General features: G+C 44.8%; 1 protein-coding gene across 2 annotated transcripts in view; it reads left to right on the forward strand.

Annotated features, from left to right (window-relative positions):
- fgd (faciogenital dysplasia) overlaps window positions 1-17,050 on the forward strand; it is a 55,414-nt gene that overhangs the window by 36,056 nt on the left and 2,308 nt on the right. For both annotated transcript variants that reach the window (XM_035382332.1, XM_035382333.1), the window contains 14 exons: window positions 196-285; window positions 1,612-1,748; window positions 3,328-3,484; window positions 4,662-4,800; window positions 6,025-6,083; window positions 6,767-6,913; window positions 7,340-7,432; window positions 7,596-7,675; window positions 8,148-8,178; window positions 9,159-9,263; window positions 11,248-11,298; window positions 12,358-12,453; window positions 13,401-13,544; window positions 15,964-16,104. In XM_035382332.1, the coding sequence (XP_035238223.1) occupies window positions 196-285; window positions 1,612-1,748; window positions 3,328-3,484; window positions 4,662-4,800; window positions 6,025-6,083; window positions 6,767-6,913; window positions 7,340-7,432; window positions 7,596-7,675; window positions 8,148-8,178; window positions 9,159-9,263; window positions 11,248-11,298; window positions 12,358-12,453; window positions 13,401-13,544; window positions 15,964-16,104 (1,470 nt within the window). The remainder of the gene's footprint in view (window positions 1-195; window positions 286-1,611; window positions 1,749-3,327; window positions 3,485-4,661; window positions 4,801-6,024; window positions 6,084-6,766; window positions 6,914-7,339; window positions 7,433-7,595; window positions 7,676-8,147; window positions 8,179-9,158; window positions 9,264-11,247; window positions 11,299-12,357; window positions 12,454-13,400; window positions 13,545-15,963; window positions 16,105-17,050) is intronic.

Raw genomic sequence — 17,050 nt, forward strand, 5'->3', positions numbered from 1 at the left:
TAGTGAAGCAGGATAGAGAAAAATAATGGCAGGACTTGTCAGTTAATATTTTAATGTTACTATTTGTGGTGTGTGTGTGTGTGTTGGCTTGGGGTTAGGAGATTTTTGCATATAAGGACAGGTCTTGGATATTAGTGTACCTTATGGGTTCACAGTGCTGGGCAGCTTCACAGCTTACTTTGTTCTTCCCTACAGTTCACAGAGTCCCAGAAACTGCTCAACATTGCCAGGGAGCTCCTGCACACAGAAGAGGCCTACGTCAAGAGGCTCCACCTCCTGGACCAGGTAAATATGCTATTTCCTGGCCAGTCATATGAGCATGCGCACATACTCAAATATATAAAACACCAAACGGATTAGCACCCTACCTCAAAGGCCTCATGATCCCTTTCTGTCCCTCGTAGTACACTCTATGGGTGCATTCAGTGCCATGGCCCCTGTGCTCTGGAATTCCCTCCACCCCTCAGTCAGAGAGTTCCTGGCCATGTTTAAGTCTAGACTTACCTGTTTGCATTGGCTTTCAACTGATATGGACTTTTTTTTTTAATTTTTACTTTTGTCACTCTTCTACTTGAATTTGTATAATTGTCTTCTTCTGTAAAGAGTGTTATGAAAATTGCTTTAAATAAAAATTATTAATTAATTAATTTTTATATATTATTATTTTTTATTTATTCTGTACATTATACACTTTTCCTGGCCCAACCCTGTCGGGTGTAGACAGTTTTTGTTTTGTGCATCTGGCCCAAATAACCAGCTCACGTGTTTGCCAGTAGCATTTCTCATCATGATAAGCACTAATCTGGATTTAAACCCTTACCTCCATGACCCGTGGAGAAATGTGCTTTCTCTTAAACCCAGGATTAATTACTGTACTGCACAGACTTTATCATTACTGTAAGCTGGCTGGCCCAAATCCTTTGTTTGCTTTTCCTGTTCTTTGAGCAAAATGCAAATTTTTATAATAGTTTGTGTCTTGGTTTGCCTTCCGCTAAGGTGTTAATTGCACATTGATGTTCGAACACAGGTAATCTTTTCATTGTGGAATCCTGTAAAATGCAAGATGTGTAGAGCTGTCATTTGTGTTATTTATGTCAAATGAGAATGAAAAATGTAGTAAAATTTTTATGCGCAGTGAAATGTATAATTCAGTGTCAGCTGCCCTTGCAGTGTTTTCATGACATAGGTCACCGTGAATAGTCATTTTTGAAGTGGCAATCAATTATTTTTACTGTGCAGTAGATGTAAGAGCATAGTAGTACAGTACATTGTGTTTTTATTGTCCAGTGTCCAACACTGCAGTTTGCTTTGGCATTCGTAGTGGAACATGGAAAACAGGGAGGTGACACGGCGGAGCTACTGGATGCTTTGAGTGATAGTTGAAGACATGTCGTAGGGCTGGTATGGATCCAACTAATTATGAAAAGCAGATAACATTATAACCAAGTGACTGGAAACTGGTTTTCAAGTCCTGTATGTTGAGCTTAGCAGTGCTGTAGTACACTGTTTAATAAGAGTCATTAAACTTGTTCAAAGGAGTGGTCCTGTTATGTGAGAACAGTGAGCTGTATCATTGCAAGCCTGTTACTTATTCTCTTTCTCTCTCTACAGGTATTTTGCACTAAATTAACAGGAGCCGGAATTCCGCAGGATGTGATCACTGGAATCTTCTCCAACATTTCCTCCATATACTGCTTCCACGGCCAGTTCCTTCTGCCGGAGCTGAAGACGCGGATCACCAATGAGTGGTGAGTGAGTAGCAGGCATGCTGCCACCAGCAGTACCAGTGGCAAAACTCAATTTCCCATGACCACAGCAGGCTTCTAATCCATGCAGGACACCTCGCCTCCATCTCGCCACGGTCTCCTCAGCCCAGTGTTTTGAACACAGAGAGCTACATCAGCTGTGATGGAGTGTCGAGGTGGGGGGGGGGGGGGGGGGAGGGTATGCAGGAGCGGGTGCTCGCTCTGCTAGCCCAGCGGAATGGGGTCTTTATCTCTCTCCGTCATCTGCTGAGCAGATATTTACTACCAGCGTCTGCCGGACCATGTTTGGCTCTGCAGTGTAGTGTCACGGAGTGTTTATGGGAAAGAACAGACAGAAGGGACCGCCCCCATAAGATGGATGGCCTGTATTACCAGGGTTCTAGTTCACAGCATGCTGTTCACTTAGATCCACTCTCAGGCAGTGGTCAATTCACAAGGCTCTTTGCATCCACCACCGTTAATGAGCCAACATGAAACTCCTTTTTTTACACTCAAGGGTTCTGTGCTTAATGAGCTTCATGAAAATATTGATTACATGAGTACTTGCACCTCATTTTTATGCAGTTGCCAGTAATGATATGATTCATGACCTTGGGTACACTTCTGTAATTTGTGTTATTCTTTAACTGGTTATGAATAACGCACAAAAAATGTATATGAGTATTAAGTCGGATAGTAAAAATGACTTTCTTTTTTAACTGGTGTTTCACAGGACGTTTATTTATAAGAGGAAGCACTGAAAGGTTTTTTGTGGGTTTCTGGCTTAGAGCTTGAACGTGACAACGGCTGTGTCAGTCACTGCATGTAAATAGCATGATAAAACTGAAACATGGCTGTGTTCAAAACCAGACACACCACAAGAGCTACAGCGCACTACAACAACTCATCCAGTTCAAGCATGCGAGCAAACCATAATTACATTACATTACATTTATTTGGCAGACGCTTTTATCCAAAGCGACGTACAAAAAGTGCATTTCATGGTCATAGACAACTGCTAAACACAGGTTCAGTAAGGTACAATACTTATTTTATACAGCTATTTCTAGCCAAAAGAGGGCAGGCACTGCAATGGACTGTGCAGAGCAAATTTATTTTAGAGCTGTTATCACACAGGCTTTTCCACATCCCCGTTCATTAAGAGGAAAACAGCCCGCTCCTCACTAACATAGTTAAGCATTTGCTATCAGTTAGTTTTATTAAAGGTGGCAGTTTATAACATGTAAGTGTGTGTGTGTGTGTGTGTGTGTGCACGTTTGTATAATATTTCTGCCATTAGTTTGTTTGTCATTAGTTAACTGATCATTTGTGTCAGACTGTTATATGCTTGAGTTACAGTAAATGATAGCTGAGTTACTGCAGCCGGTGTTAATATTCAGCCTCTACTTCCCGTTTCACATGTGCAATGGGACCAATCTAGAACCCGGTTAAAGGGTGCATCACAATATATATTTGCTTCCGGTTGTGGCCACAGATGGTACTAGCCTGTGACTAAAAGTGTAAACATATCTATGGCTTTAGCAAATGCTGTTGATGTAAGTGCTGTTTTCCTGTCTCAAAGGAACTCCAACCCTCGTATTGGGGACATTCTCCAGAAGCTGGCCCCTTTCATGAAGATGTATGGGGAATATGTGAAGAACTTTGACCGTGCTATGGATCTTGTCAACACGTGGACACAGCGGTCCTCTCATTTTAAGGGCATTGTTCAGAATATCCAGGTGAGAGTCTACATTGTGTGTGTGTGTGTGTGTGTGTGTGTGTGTGTGTGTGTGTATGAGAGAGAGAGAAAGGGAGACTTTATTAGGCTTTGCCACAGTTTTTTAGTGTAGGTATCTTGATTTATTCTTATTCTACATATGAATTCAAAGGATACAATCAGTAATCTGAATATTTTTTACTCCACATGCAGTACTGTTAGATTATTTGACTCCATCTAACACTGATTATTATTAAATATCTCAGCTGGAAAGCTGTCTGTTTCTAGGAACTGGGATGTTTTATTTGCCAGAGTGACTCAAGAATGTTTTGTAGAATGGAACTTTAATTGTTGTGATTAGTAGCACGTGATTTGTCACAGATTGCAGTTTAATGGATGTGGAGCCTTAATAATCATTACGTTACTCAAAGTGAAAGTCATTATTGTAATGTAATTTACAGAGAATCTAAGACATAATTATTTGATTATATTTATGACTATTACCTAGTTTGTTTGCTAGATAATGCCTTGAAAGTCTATGTGGAATCATATATAACCATATATAAATTGCTACTGTCGCTCTTTTTGCAAAGCATGATCTATTCTCTAATCCACAGTCTTTTAGCAGAAATAATAAACTGTGTTTACTTAAAACATTCTTCAGGACCTCTTCTGTGTTTGATGAAATCCACCGAGTGTCACAGTACCATACTTTCAGTTGAAAACATTAGGAGGCCATTTTGTTCTGCTATATAAGTATATCTATGGGATGCCATTTAGATAATATCTTTTTGCTCGCAAACCCATGCACTGCCCAGGAGTAGATTGTCGTAAATGAACCATATTTGCCATATTTAGCAACATCAAAATTGTTTCCTAAGTGTGTACAGTATGGATCAATGTGATTTCAGCATGTGTGCATTTTTTGTTTGCATGTGTACGAGTATTGATATGAGCAAGCCTGTGTGTGTGCGTGTGCATGCGTGCATGCATGTGTGTGTGTGAGAGAGAGAGAGAGAGTGAAAGTTTGAGAGAGGGAGTATGGGTTGGGGGTACCTGACTCTGAATATGTATCCTTGTGCATGCATGCATATGTGCATGTATGTGTGTATATGTGTGCACTTGTGTGTGTTTCTGTGCTTTTGGTAATGTGAGTGTTCGAGAGGTTGCAAGCTGTGATGATGCTTATCTCCACACAGAAACAGGACGTGTGTGGGAACCTGACCCTGCAGCACCATATGCTGGAGCCGGTGCAGCGAATCCCACGGTATGAGCTGCTGCTCAAGGACTACCTGAAGAAACTGCCTGAGGATGCGCTGGACAGGAAGGACGCAGAGAGTGAGTCTGCTCTGGCCAATAAGCACTGCTGCATTAAACTAACTGTGCAATCTCTGCTGCATGAAGCTAGCTCCTTGTCCAATTAGCACTGCTACCTGAAACTTCCTATCTAATCAGTGCAACTGCGTAAAACTGTCTGTCCAGTCAGCAGTGCTGCATGTAATCTGCTGCCTGATCAGCACTGCTGCCAGAAGATGCCGTAAAATCATTAATGCTACAAACTTTAGGGGTGTCACCTACTTAGTCATAAAATAAGAATTATTTTAGTATCACTTTCAATATATACTAAAGATTTCAACATTTTTCAACATTAATTATTCCAACCCTTAAACGTACTCAGAAACCGTAAATTTTCTTTCTTTACACATTCCCCTTGATTGAAATTAGTACTATACTGTGCACGGTTGTTTCTTTTTTGTACTTCTATCCCTATATTTAGAGTCTTCTGCTTCATTTGAATTAGTTTCCTGTCTATTTAGGCCATCATGTCTGTTTTGTCTGCCTAGTTCTTCTTTCTGAACAGGTTGTAGTTCCTCCATGGTTGAAACCATTGACTGTGAAGCACAGTCTATAGGTGACACCTTATTTTTGCAAGTCAATGGATGTTTTGGTGCAAGGGTTTTCGGTTGTTTTGCCTGTATAATTGAGGGTTGCCTGATTACTTTAGGGAAATGGTTTAATCTCTGTTCTGCCTATTTTCTGTATGGCTGCAGCTGTGGGAAAACTCATTTTTTTATGAGCTGTCCTGTTGAACAGTGTTATCAACGGTGTTTTTAATAGACCTTTCAGTTTCATTATAGTTTAAATATACCTCCATCAACTCAGCCTTGGGTACTTGTAAATTTTAGTCTGTTTCCTACTGTCTGTATTTGTAGACCCTACAAAGGTAAACGTAGCCTTGTAGTCAAACCAAAACCTTGTCGTAATGCTATATTTTTTGCCTTATCATAAGTCAAGCTTGCCTTTGGTATCTTTGCTTTGTGAAGTAATCGCAAGTAAGCTTTTTAATCAAGTTTAGCCATATCAATTAGCCCATTATCTTGATACTGATATGCGATTTGTTGCCAGTATGAAGACTTTTCACTTTTTTAAAAGCCGATACTGATGTACTGGCACATAATTACTGTGCTTTCTGCAGCAGTCCATCTTGTAGAGTATTCTTGGGCATCATGTGCTTGATGTTGTGAAATGTGTAAAATGGATCCTGTGCTTTCTCTATTACAGAGGCCCTGGAGCTCATCTCCACTGCAGCCAACCACTCCAATGCTGCCATTAGGAAAATGGTGAGCCAGAGGACGTCACCTTTGCCTGGACCTGTTCTGCCTTCCATTTCCCCTATAATGACTCTCTGTCTCTCTCTTCTTCTTGCTTTTGCTCTGCCCATATTTATGGCTCTCTGAAATTCTCTCTCTTTCTCCTCATATTTTTTCTGTGCCTGGCATGAGGTCAGGTTGTTCCATGTACACCCTGTTCTCTGAAGGAGGGACATGTCTGCGCAGCTTGTTTATTTCCGTATGACTTTGCATTGTAATGTCAACTGGCCTTCATAGTGTGCACATTCTGAAAGTGTGTAAAAATGTCGGTTTTTTCAGCGCAGAGGCCCTCGTTACTCGTCACAGAGTGTGTTTCTGCTGGCAGCTCACAGGGCAGGAAGTGCAGTTTCCTGTTTCAGACAATGCAGCAGAACGATGGCTGTCTCAAAATTGGCCCTGCTCCCCTATTAACACGTCCCAGTTTCTCTCTGCTGATTATTAGGGATTACTGAAGGCCTCCATGTCAAATACTATTGACTACCTCTTTCTTAATGTAACAGATTTTATGTCGTCTGCTGTTCATTTATGCGGTTGCAGTCACTGCTTTAAGAGGATCTCAGCTGCTTTTTAAAAATAATGATGCCAAATTCTCTCCTGGCTGGAGAGCGGACTGCCTTCTCTCATATCTCATAAAAGGCTGATGTATTTTTCAGGAGAAGATGCACAAGCTTCTGGAGGTATACGAGAGACTCGGGGGAGAGGAGGACATTGTGAATCCAGCCAACGAGCTCATTAAAGAGGGCCACATCAAGAAGATGTCAGCCAAGAACGGCACAGCCCAGGACAGATATCTGTATCTGGTGAGCGCTAAGGAGCCCCGCCCGACTGAGACAGCCCCAGTGTCAAGCTTCACTTCATTAAAGTTGATGTGTTTCATGTGGCTCGTGCTCCACCTCTCTCTGCCACGTCTGAACTGTACAGCTTTTTGTGAGTGAGTGCCTTGGATATTTCAGTCGGTAGAGTAAGGCTTCTGTTGTTTATTTGTTTTACTGCCGGTCTGTCAGGGACACTGTAGTTTACAGCACAGCTGACATCCCCGTTTGCTGGCTCCTGTCAGATAATGTGGGGGTTTCTGGAAGGTGCTCTTTGTGTCAGAATTAATGGATTGCAGACAGCCTTTCCTCGTGCGGTGTCCAGTATCTGTGCGTGTTCGCCTGTTTGGTTCCTAGAACCACTCTGACGATGTGGTCTGAACCTAGCCTCGGTGTGTTTCTTCTCCCTCACAGTTCAACAACATGGTGCTGTACTGTATGCCAAAGCTGAGGCTGATGGGACAGAAGTTCAGTGTGAGAGAGAGGATTGACATCGCTGGCATGGAGGTGATCACCCTGCCTTATTAATGAGCCTCTTCACACTCTCAGTACTGTCACGTTTACAGTATACTTACTCACTTTACACTATTTACAGTGGTTTTTCAGAACTTCCTTCTTCACACAGTCTTGTTTTGGCTAAAATGTTTGCTTTTTTTGCTTAACAATTTAGGTCCAAGAAAAAGTTAAGCACAACTTGCCTCATACGTTTGCAATCATCGGGAAACAAAGGTCGCTTGAATTACAGGCCAGGTAGGAACAGAATTCAACCACAACCGTCTGTAGTGTGGGCTGCTGAAGGCCCAAGCATGTGTTTATGGGAATTGTGCTGGTAGAATGTAGCCAGCAAGTTGGCAGTATGTAGGCAAAACAAGGAAGAGTAGTCTTATGACTTATCACATGACTAACCATGCAGTCCAAGATAGCTTAGCTTTGTTGCTACTAAGACATTTGATCATTCATGATTTCCACTTGGTGAGTCAAGATTCTCATTGAACTGCTGCGGGGGAGGGAGGTGGAGGTCATTGTACCGTGTCTGAAGAAATGCATGCAAAACTAATGCTCAAAATATAAAGTGGTTGCTGATGTTAATGGTAAAGGAGTCTGCTAAGACTTGTTTTGTTTTAATAGGGTTTGTACTTGCAGCACAGATTGAATGCATCAGAACTTAATGAAGGATATCTTCACATTTTTCAAGTATGTTCTAAATCCTCTTGCTTTGTAGGACTGAAGAGGAAAAGGGAGATTGGATTCAGGTAAAAAAAATAATAATAATTTGCCTCATACTTCTCCACAGAGTAATGACGCACTTTGCTCAGTGAAAGGCATTATCACATTTCTGTAAAACTGTGGCATTGAGGAGAGAGGGCTCGCTGGTTCGAGGAAATGGAATAAAGAGGGGATTGAGAATTCTGGAGCAGGCTGGGTTGGAATGCAGAGGCTGGAGAGATTGGGGAGAGCCTGCCCGCCCTTCAGCTTCTCCTCCGTACTGAGGGACAGACAATGGCGCCTGCTGCCGTCGGTCGCGGGGGTTCGGGGAGGGGCGACGGGAGGGTGCGGGAGAGGCCCGCCGGCTGTCCCCGGGGCAGAGCGCTCATCAATGCCCCTCTTTGTCCCGCGGTGCGCCGTTTAGGCCGTGAAAGGCGGGCGACCGCGGCCCTCTCTCCGGGCACTGCCGCTGGCGCACGTTCAGCAGAGCGTACGCTCCGGCGCCAGGCTGGGGTCCGCCTGGCACCGCCCGAGCACTTTGATTAAGAGCGGGACAAAAAAAAAAAATACAATCGGATCTTTTTTAGCCATATCAATGATGAGGTGTCTTGACTGCTGGTGTATTCAGGTTCACAAAGTAGCATTGCTGTTTAGCCGTCACCAGCAGTATCAGTGTCGTTGTAAGAATAGCAACTGGCAGGTTTTATGGACCTTTCAGTATTTCCTGCATTGTCCCCGAACATTGAAGATGAAGCAGTAATAATAATTATAATCATAATAATCATCAATATCATTGTTATTATTGATAATGATGATGATGCTGATTACGATCAGGATGGTGATTTAGCAGATCCACCTGCAGCAAAGAGCAAGTTGTTCACATTAGTGTGTGATCAGCGGAACCAGTGCAATGCATGTGTGTGGGGAAGAAACTGATTGAGATGCAGTACATGCAGAGAGGGAGGGACGGTGACAGTCGGGCAGGTGTTTGGGGGGGAGGCCTCATCCTTATTTCTTATTCTGACAGGTAATCCTGGCCACCATTGAGAGGCACAAACAAAACAGCGAGACGTTCAACAAGGCCTTTAACAGCTCCTTCTCACGGGACGAGGACCAGCTGCCCGAGTCTCCGGTAAGGCCCAAACTCCGAGAGCGTGGGGCGGTGGGCTGTGATGTCATTGCATGTTGCCGAGTATCATGTGCCACCAGGCCAGCTAGCACACGACCGTGCACAAGTTTCAGTCAGTCAGTGGACCTGCAGCCTGTTTTTCCAACATGTTCTAATATTTCATTCAAAGTATACTTTACAGTACACTACATTTTGTCAGAAATATACAATTTGACTATATTGTTTCTAAAGCAGTTAATAATTATCTGGTGAATGAGCTTCTACCTCACACCACAGAATCATATTTAGTTGTGAAGTTCAGATAGTGCTGCCAATACTAATAATGCAAATTTTGGTGCCTGAGTTTCAAATGGCACCACATCTGTCTTAATATCAACAATAGAAATGCCTCAGTCACCTAATAATTATGCGGTAATTAATGGTAATTAATTAGAGGCATCTTCATTGGAGCCTGTGTTTGTGGTGCGCTTCAGTTGTGAAGGGAGTTATTTTAAAGAATTCCTCTGTCTGGTTTTGTGGGTCTCGGATTCATGAGCCTCCCAGCTGCAGCTCTTTGTCTTTTGGTGCCAGAGCGTGGTGCTCAGATGGAAAACATTTCTGAAAGTATAAAGGCTAGACGGGACCACCTGACAGCCTGACCGTTGCCTGCCTCGGCACACGGTGAATAGAGCCGGTCTGGCACAGTCATGAGAGACTCTGCTGCTTTTTCCCAGGCGACTGTGACCTAAGAGGGAAAGCACAGCACATGTAAATATCTCTCATGGATCTGTTTTGACCTACTTAAGCTAAACTAGACTTGGCCAAGGGCCACAATGCAGAGGATGTATCAGTGACTTTTTTTCCACTGGATTACTACTGCCATCTGCTGTGCACTATCCAAACCTGCAGCCCTTTACAAGTACTTCATTTTAACTGAGACATGGATGTGATGGAATAGGTCTTTGGTTGTCCCGATGGAAACTGGAACCATTTGCAAATATTTTGTTGGGCATGCAAAGCTTTTTCAAATAGCCTTTAAGTTGTTTGTGAAAACTTCCTCCCCCCCCCCCCCCCCCCCACTGCAGTACTGATTTCAGATCAGTGCATACTGTTTGCTGTGTCACTGCACCCTCATACGCTTAAAGCTGTAGGAAAACTTTTACCCCATGCACTGATCCTGGACCAGTTTTTTTTATTTTCTTTCCAAAATTGTTTGGCTTAGGCCTGAATCCAGGCCAATTGTCCGGGGGCTGTAACTGGAAAGCAACTGAAAGACATCTGCTTGGTGTGTCTGGCTCAACAATTTCCATGTGTCACTCTTTTACCAAGGAGTGTCAGTTTTATATCAAGTTATACCGGCTGCCCTAAAGGTAGCGTGTAGGTTGACCTTTGTGTTGTTCTCAGCTATGAAAACTAAATTAACTAAATTTAACTTCATTTAATATTTTCAGCATGAAATTGGCTGACTTTTCCTGGAGTCACCCTACTTTTAGAAGTGAAATATGTATATATATTTTTAAATAAAATCTGTACACCATCAGGGTACAAAAATTGTCTTACGGGTCTTTTTTCAGCCCTGCAATAATGAAATTAAAAGTCATAATCAAAATTAGTCCCCACACACTATTACAGGAGAAAATGAAGTTATGATGTGTATTGTAGTAAAAAAAAGTGGTGTAGACTGAACAAAGTATTGTTATTTTATATTCACCAATAGCTATATTGTTATTATATTCTGTGTTGTAGTATTGATTAGTGACAGGTGGTTTCTATGGGAAAAATATTGATTTAGGGGTTTAAGTTCAGTGAGGAGGCTTTATCCTGGGGGGTCCAGCGTGGCTGGGTCTTTTTGGACTCTGTGGACACGGTGTGCATACACAATATGAAGAATCCACAGGGGTTAAATATAGATAGGTTTGTCAGAAAGCAGTAGTAAGTGACCTTGGATGCATTGAGTGACTCGTGCATGGCGTACACATGTGCTCTGACCTTATGCTCCTTACTGCAGGGACCCTGGAGCAATGTGTCCGTAGACTCAGATGGAGGCATACATGAGCGCGTAAGTCTCGAATCACTCATCTGATTCACAATGTGCATTGTTCCTTGACAACAAGCAAATGACCTCCGTCTAATTTGTATGTCAGCGTCGCTGTGCTAATTGTAGCATTCATAATGGGAGTGCTTATTGATTTAGCATATCAAAAGAATGTCAGCGCTAGCTATTATGAAGCTGCCACTGTGGAGCGGTTAGGTGCTTCTGCTTGTTGAGTCACATGACACAAGTCCCCATTTCACGGTTGCATCTTGTTGATTATCTTCAGAATCAGAATTGAGCATGAATGGGCTTCTTTTCTTTTTTTTGTTGTTGCATATGCTATATTTGCACTGAAAGGTTAAGTTTCGGGGAACATGGTAAAGGATGTTAACTGAATATTAACAGCCCCATTCCCCTGTCAGCACCCACAATTGGTCTCTCACTATGGGCTCTGGCTATCGGGCCTCTCCAGGCAGTATCGATCCCCTGGGTGCACCCGAGAAGGCCGTTTGATGTCCGGCCAGCGCTGCCAGAGTGAGCCATGATGGTGGACTGCTGATGAGCTCAGCACAGCTCTGCGCTGGCCTCCTGCCCAAATGTGCCCCACCCTCTTACTAAAGTTCTGCTGCCCTCTTCAGCTTGAGGAAACTTTCATCTTATTCTTCAACTTTTTTTTGCACTAGTTACAATAGAGTTGATGAGGTGTTTCCCAGGTCAGTCTGTGTAAATGACACAGTGCTCTGCGTATGCATGCTGTAGGAAAAGGTCATTTTGAACAGAGAGCTCAGAATTCAAGGATAGTAATCTTGTTACAGTGAGCGTCTCAAGAAATCCATAGTCTGTCTAGGACTATGGGTCTCGGTTCTGTCTTCAGCCTCTCTGTGACTGTGGGTCTGTGTCTTATCTGTCTGTCACTCTGACATTACACTGGTACCTGCTGTTTGACAGCCCTGGCCACCAGCGCACTGACTAACTGCAGTAATTAGCCGTGCGCAGAAACACAGCCGTTCTGTTCTGTGTTTGCTAAGTTGCAGGCACTCGTGATTAATCAGCCCTGGTTGTGTCTGCCATGTTCCCTTTCAGAAGAGCTCCAGGAAGAAGGAGCAGACGTGTAAAGTCTGCAACGAGAGCTTCCACTCAATCACCAAGCGCCGGCACCACTGCAAGGCCTGCGGGGCGGTGAGAGCGGGGCGGGGCGGGGCGGGAGGGGTCAGGCCGGGGCCACGGTGTGGGCGCAGGCCAGGGCAGAAAGGGGAAGGGCAGGGCGGGGTGGGGGAATAACTCGGGTGGGGCAGGGTGAGGTCTGGACCACTTCTAGGTCTGTGGAGAAATGGGAATCAGGCGAGGCACTTAACGTGTTTACGTTTCAGGAGTGTGCTTAAAAGGGTTGCTTCAGTTGGCCCAGTCGGTTTATGTGTGTGATGAATGATGCTCTGACATCCTGTTGGCTTTACAATGGCTGGTTTAGGTGTGTTCCGCTCCAAAGCAGCTTATACAATGATGTCATGCTGCTGGAAGTTGTACATGGTTGATACTGTACTATTTCCTAAGCCACATGTAACCTGAGAATTGGTGCGCTGAAAGAAAGAATTAAACAAGTCTCAGCACGATGTAAGAACTGATACTGTATTTATAATTGTGAACAAATGAAGGTGCTCATATGTACAGCCTCTGGAAGCATAATGTCTCTGTACGAGCTGCTATGGAGTTGTATGAAGTGTGTTTTAGACTACAAAGCCCTAAATGCCCCTATACCAGTCAACTGGTTGTCCGAAACGTCTTGAAGTATTTTGAATATTTTTCATCACAACTAACTAGGCCAAAACAAACTGGGCCAATTTAAAACATACATTAAATCTAAAATATATATTTTTTTAAACCCTTGAAAGTGAACTGTGCCTCCAAAATGATGCACTGCGTGATACACAGCTGTGCAAGTGTTGTTGTGTGTTTGTCTGCTGTATTTACCCTCGTGAAAGGGCTTAACCTCAGTGCCCTGCGTGCTGAGTCGTGCAGTGGGGTGGGGGGGGGCTGGAAGCTTGCTTTGGTTGTGGGGAGGGGTGAGCTGCTCAGTGAATGACATTGTTTAAAGGGGAGGGGCTGACCCACTGTGTTTTCCTTGGCAGGCAATCTGTGGGAAATGCTCAGAGACAAAGATCTCGGATAACAAGACCAGCCGCGTGTGCCGGGACTGTTTCGCCGGGATGGGGGGCCAGGGGCCGGAGGGGCCGGGGGCCGCAGGGGAGCCGAGGAAGAGAGCCGCGGTGGAGGTGAGGGAGGCCCGGAGCTGGAGCAGGGGCCGGATCTGAGGCGGCTCTGCTGCTTCCGGATCAGGAGAGCTCTCTCAGAAACAGCTGAGCCCTTTGAGCTGTGCTTGGCACTGGGAGGAGCTTTCTGTGCCAGGTTCTGGAGAGCATCACAATGCAGTTTGTCATCGCAGGCTGACAGAGCTGAGGAAAGCCCCAGGGGAGCCCTCCCTCCTCCGGGCCCTGCGCACATGCCCTCAGACCCAGGAGTCCAATAGAGATGGCCAGAGACCTGCCTGTGTGAGAGAGAGAGGCAGCGAGTGTGTGAGGCAGGGATGGGTGTAGCACAGACAGGGATGGTTGTAGCACAGACAGGGATGGGTGTAGTACAGACAGGGATGGGTGTAGCACATGTAGAGATGTAGAGGCGAGGCCAGAAGCTGCTGCTGACTCATCCCCAGATACTCTGTGATGATTTCAGTTATGTGACACTGATCACACACCCCTTGCATTTAGTCAGCCTGGGTGTACTGTGGAGTTTGAATGTCTTGAACTACCTCTCCCTTTCCTGTGCAAGCAGAGCCGAGAAGCAGAAAGCAGTCCGAGGATTTATTTCAGTTTCGGTGCGAAAGTGAGAGAGAGAACAAAGAGAATTAATAATTCAGTTCAATTAAATTTTATTTGCAAAGCATTTTTTACATATTAAAGAATATTAAAGAAATCTTGCCAAAAAACCACGCCTGAACCCCCCAAAAAGCAAGCAGTTGAAGTTTTTAAAAAATCCCCTGTGGGAAGAAAAAATCACTCAAATGGTGGCGAGAAAAATCTCCCCAATGGGAAGAAATCTACAGTTCGTCCACCGCTGGCCGGCCCAGTGTAATGGTGAAGGTAGAATGAATTGTAACAGAAATGTAATGAGGGATCTGTCACAGCAAACGATAAAACTAGAGGAGATGTTAAATCTGCAAGGGCGAGTTTGACAGCAAACATAATTTGAGGTCATTGATGACATTATTCAGGACTCCTCTAGCATGTTCAGTTTGCCCAGGACTCTTCATTTCCCTGGGGAGGGGAGGGGGGGGGGCAGATTGAGAGAGGGAGACGTCTCCTCGGTGACATCTCAGGGTTTACGGGCCGCACGATGCCATTGGACGCCGGGGCGGGCGGATGCGGTGTGATAAATCGCCGTGACTTACTGCAACCCAGCGGCCAAGAGTAATGTAGTAATCATATTCCCCCCTAAACACATTGCGCCAAGAGCAAAATCGCAGGCGTTATACGAGATATTACAGCTCTTTATTCAAGCCACACTGCTGCAGTGAAGGGCATGGCTCATCAATGCCACTTCACACGTATGTAAATACAAATGGTCCACAGCCGGGACAATGTCTGGACATCCTGTGCAAACCGTAGCTGGGGCACTATTACACTGTGCATTAATGCTTCTCGGGCGCAGCCAATCCCGGCTCTCCGCAGCCTGTCGGACGCCACAGCACACTGTCACGCAGATCTGTACACGACACGCCTGCTGTCGCCCGTCGCTCGAGCAGGTGTGCGGCGCGGGTGACTGTGATGCGCCAGTAATTCTCAGCTTGGATAGGCCTGTCTTGTCGGTAAGGAGTGCAGTATGGGTAAAATGAGGGTTTATGAGGCGCCTGCGGAGCTGTCAGCTCGCTGATGTCTCCGCGTTCGCCGTCTGCGCCGCCGTCGTTTCAGGCTCCAGCGACGGGGCGCCGCGGCGGCCTAATCCTGTTACGCTAATGTGTCTGAGCGCCGCCGTGTGCGGCGCGGGGAGACGGTTAATGACACGTCCCCGGCTGCTCGTCCCCCGCTGCTCATCCCCGGCTGCTCGTCCCCAGCCCGCTCCACACCCCATAAACTCTCACATGCATTCATTTATTCCTCAGACATCCGGTGGAGTTCAGCTTCTATCAGGCTATCAAAAAATAGTGTAAACAGAAATGGGAGGAAGTTGCTGTGGAAGGGCATAACCGTGACATTTTGTGGAATGGGTCTTTGCTTTGAGCCTAAATAATAAATGAAATTGAACCAAGTTTAAATCTTAGGACCTGCACGTGAACACTACCACCCTCAGCCTTGTCATTTTGTCCATGTATGTGAAAATTAAACTGCTAATTGAGGTTAGTGACATGCTGAAATTATATACTTTCCATGTTGCGTTGTTTTAATGGATGCGCAGTAAAGAGAAGGGAAGAGAACAGAGATTTTGATGCAGTCCCACGGTCTGCTTGGGTTGGTCTGTCGACAGAAATGCAGTGCCAGGAAATAGACACATGGGTGAGCTATTTCACAAAGAGTGCTGATGCTGACTCAAAAAATGCGAAATGTCCTTCTGTATTATATTTAGCATGGCACTAGAAAACGATTCAATTTCGCTGTTGTTAAAATCATCTTTATTCCCCCTCTTCCAATAAACGCGCAGAAACAGAACTCCCTGGGAACAGAAAACTGCCTCTTCTGCAGCTATCTCCACGTCCAGGAGAAGGGGAGGAGCTGGGCCAAAGCCTGGGTCGCGGTCACCAAGACTGAGCCGTTGGTGCTCTACCTGCAGACTAGCGGTCAGGTAAGGTGCCCCCTGCTCTCCTCTGTGATCTCGGCTCCCGCCGTCTGCCTCCTGTCTGCACCGGTGGAATTGGGTCAGAGGATTTGGCTCTCTAGGTTTGAGTCCGTGTTCTATAGGTGCATTACGAAGCTTTATCGTCCCCCCTCCCCCCTCGTGTGGTAATGCGCTGAGGTCCTTCTGCTTTGCACAAATTAACGCACCGGAGAAGAGTTTGGCCTTTCTCCGACAAAAACAAGTCCTGCAGCTCTGGGGTTTGTCTTCTCTCTGTTTCGCAAACTCTTTAACACACGGACTCACTAGCCTATTACCAGGAGAGCTGCTCGGCGCTGATGTGTGTGATATGTCTTTCCAGCCGTGACTGCAGCGATATAGCTCTCCGGCGAGCTCATTATTAATAGTGCTGCTGCTATAGTCTCTGGAGGCACGCGCCATCAAACTAAAAAAAGGCATTCAGCATCCTGCACTGACAGATTCAGATTAATGAGCATCAGATTAACATTGTCGGATTACAAATTCTCACAAACTTGCGCATCAATCTCTGGCCTTTGAGGATGTTCAGAAAATCTACACCAGACTATATGATGGTTAACCTTATTGGTTGTTTCACAGTAGTTTGCATTGGATAGTTCTGTGGCAAATTTTGTGATTTATGTATATAGGTTGATTTTTAAATGCCTTTTCCACACCACTGCTAATTGAACAAATTATTAGACTGGTCCCAGGAATGGTTTTTATTTGATGGTAGGTGATGTTAACTGTCTGACTGATGTTGGTTTCTGGAGAAATTATTAAAGGAAGGTTGGTTTCAAACGGAATGCATATTGGATGGCAGATACTGGTTTTAAGTTTGAGTTTTATGTCATTTAGATGGTGGTGGCCTTTAGGAATATCGTTTATTAGACAGGTTTTGGTTTTGCAGTGGTAATTAGATGCGGGTTGGCTGCAG

This window comes from Anguilla anguilla, chromosome 11 (assembly GCF_013347855.1).
Source record: "Anguilla anguilla isolate fAngAng1 chromosome 11, fAngAng1.pri, whole genome shotgun sequence".
In the NCBI taxonomy this organism is placed as follows: domain Eukaryota; kingdom Metazoa; phylum Chordata; class Actinopteri; order Anguilliformes; family Anguillidae; genus Anguilla; species Anguilla anguilla.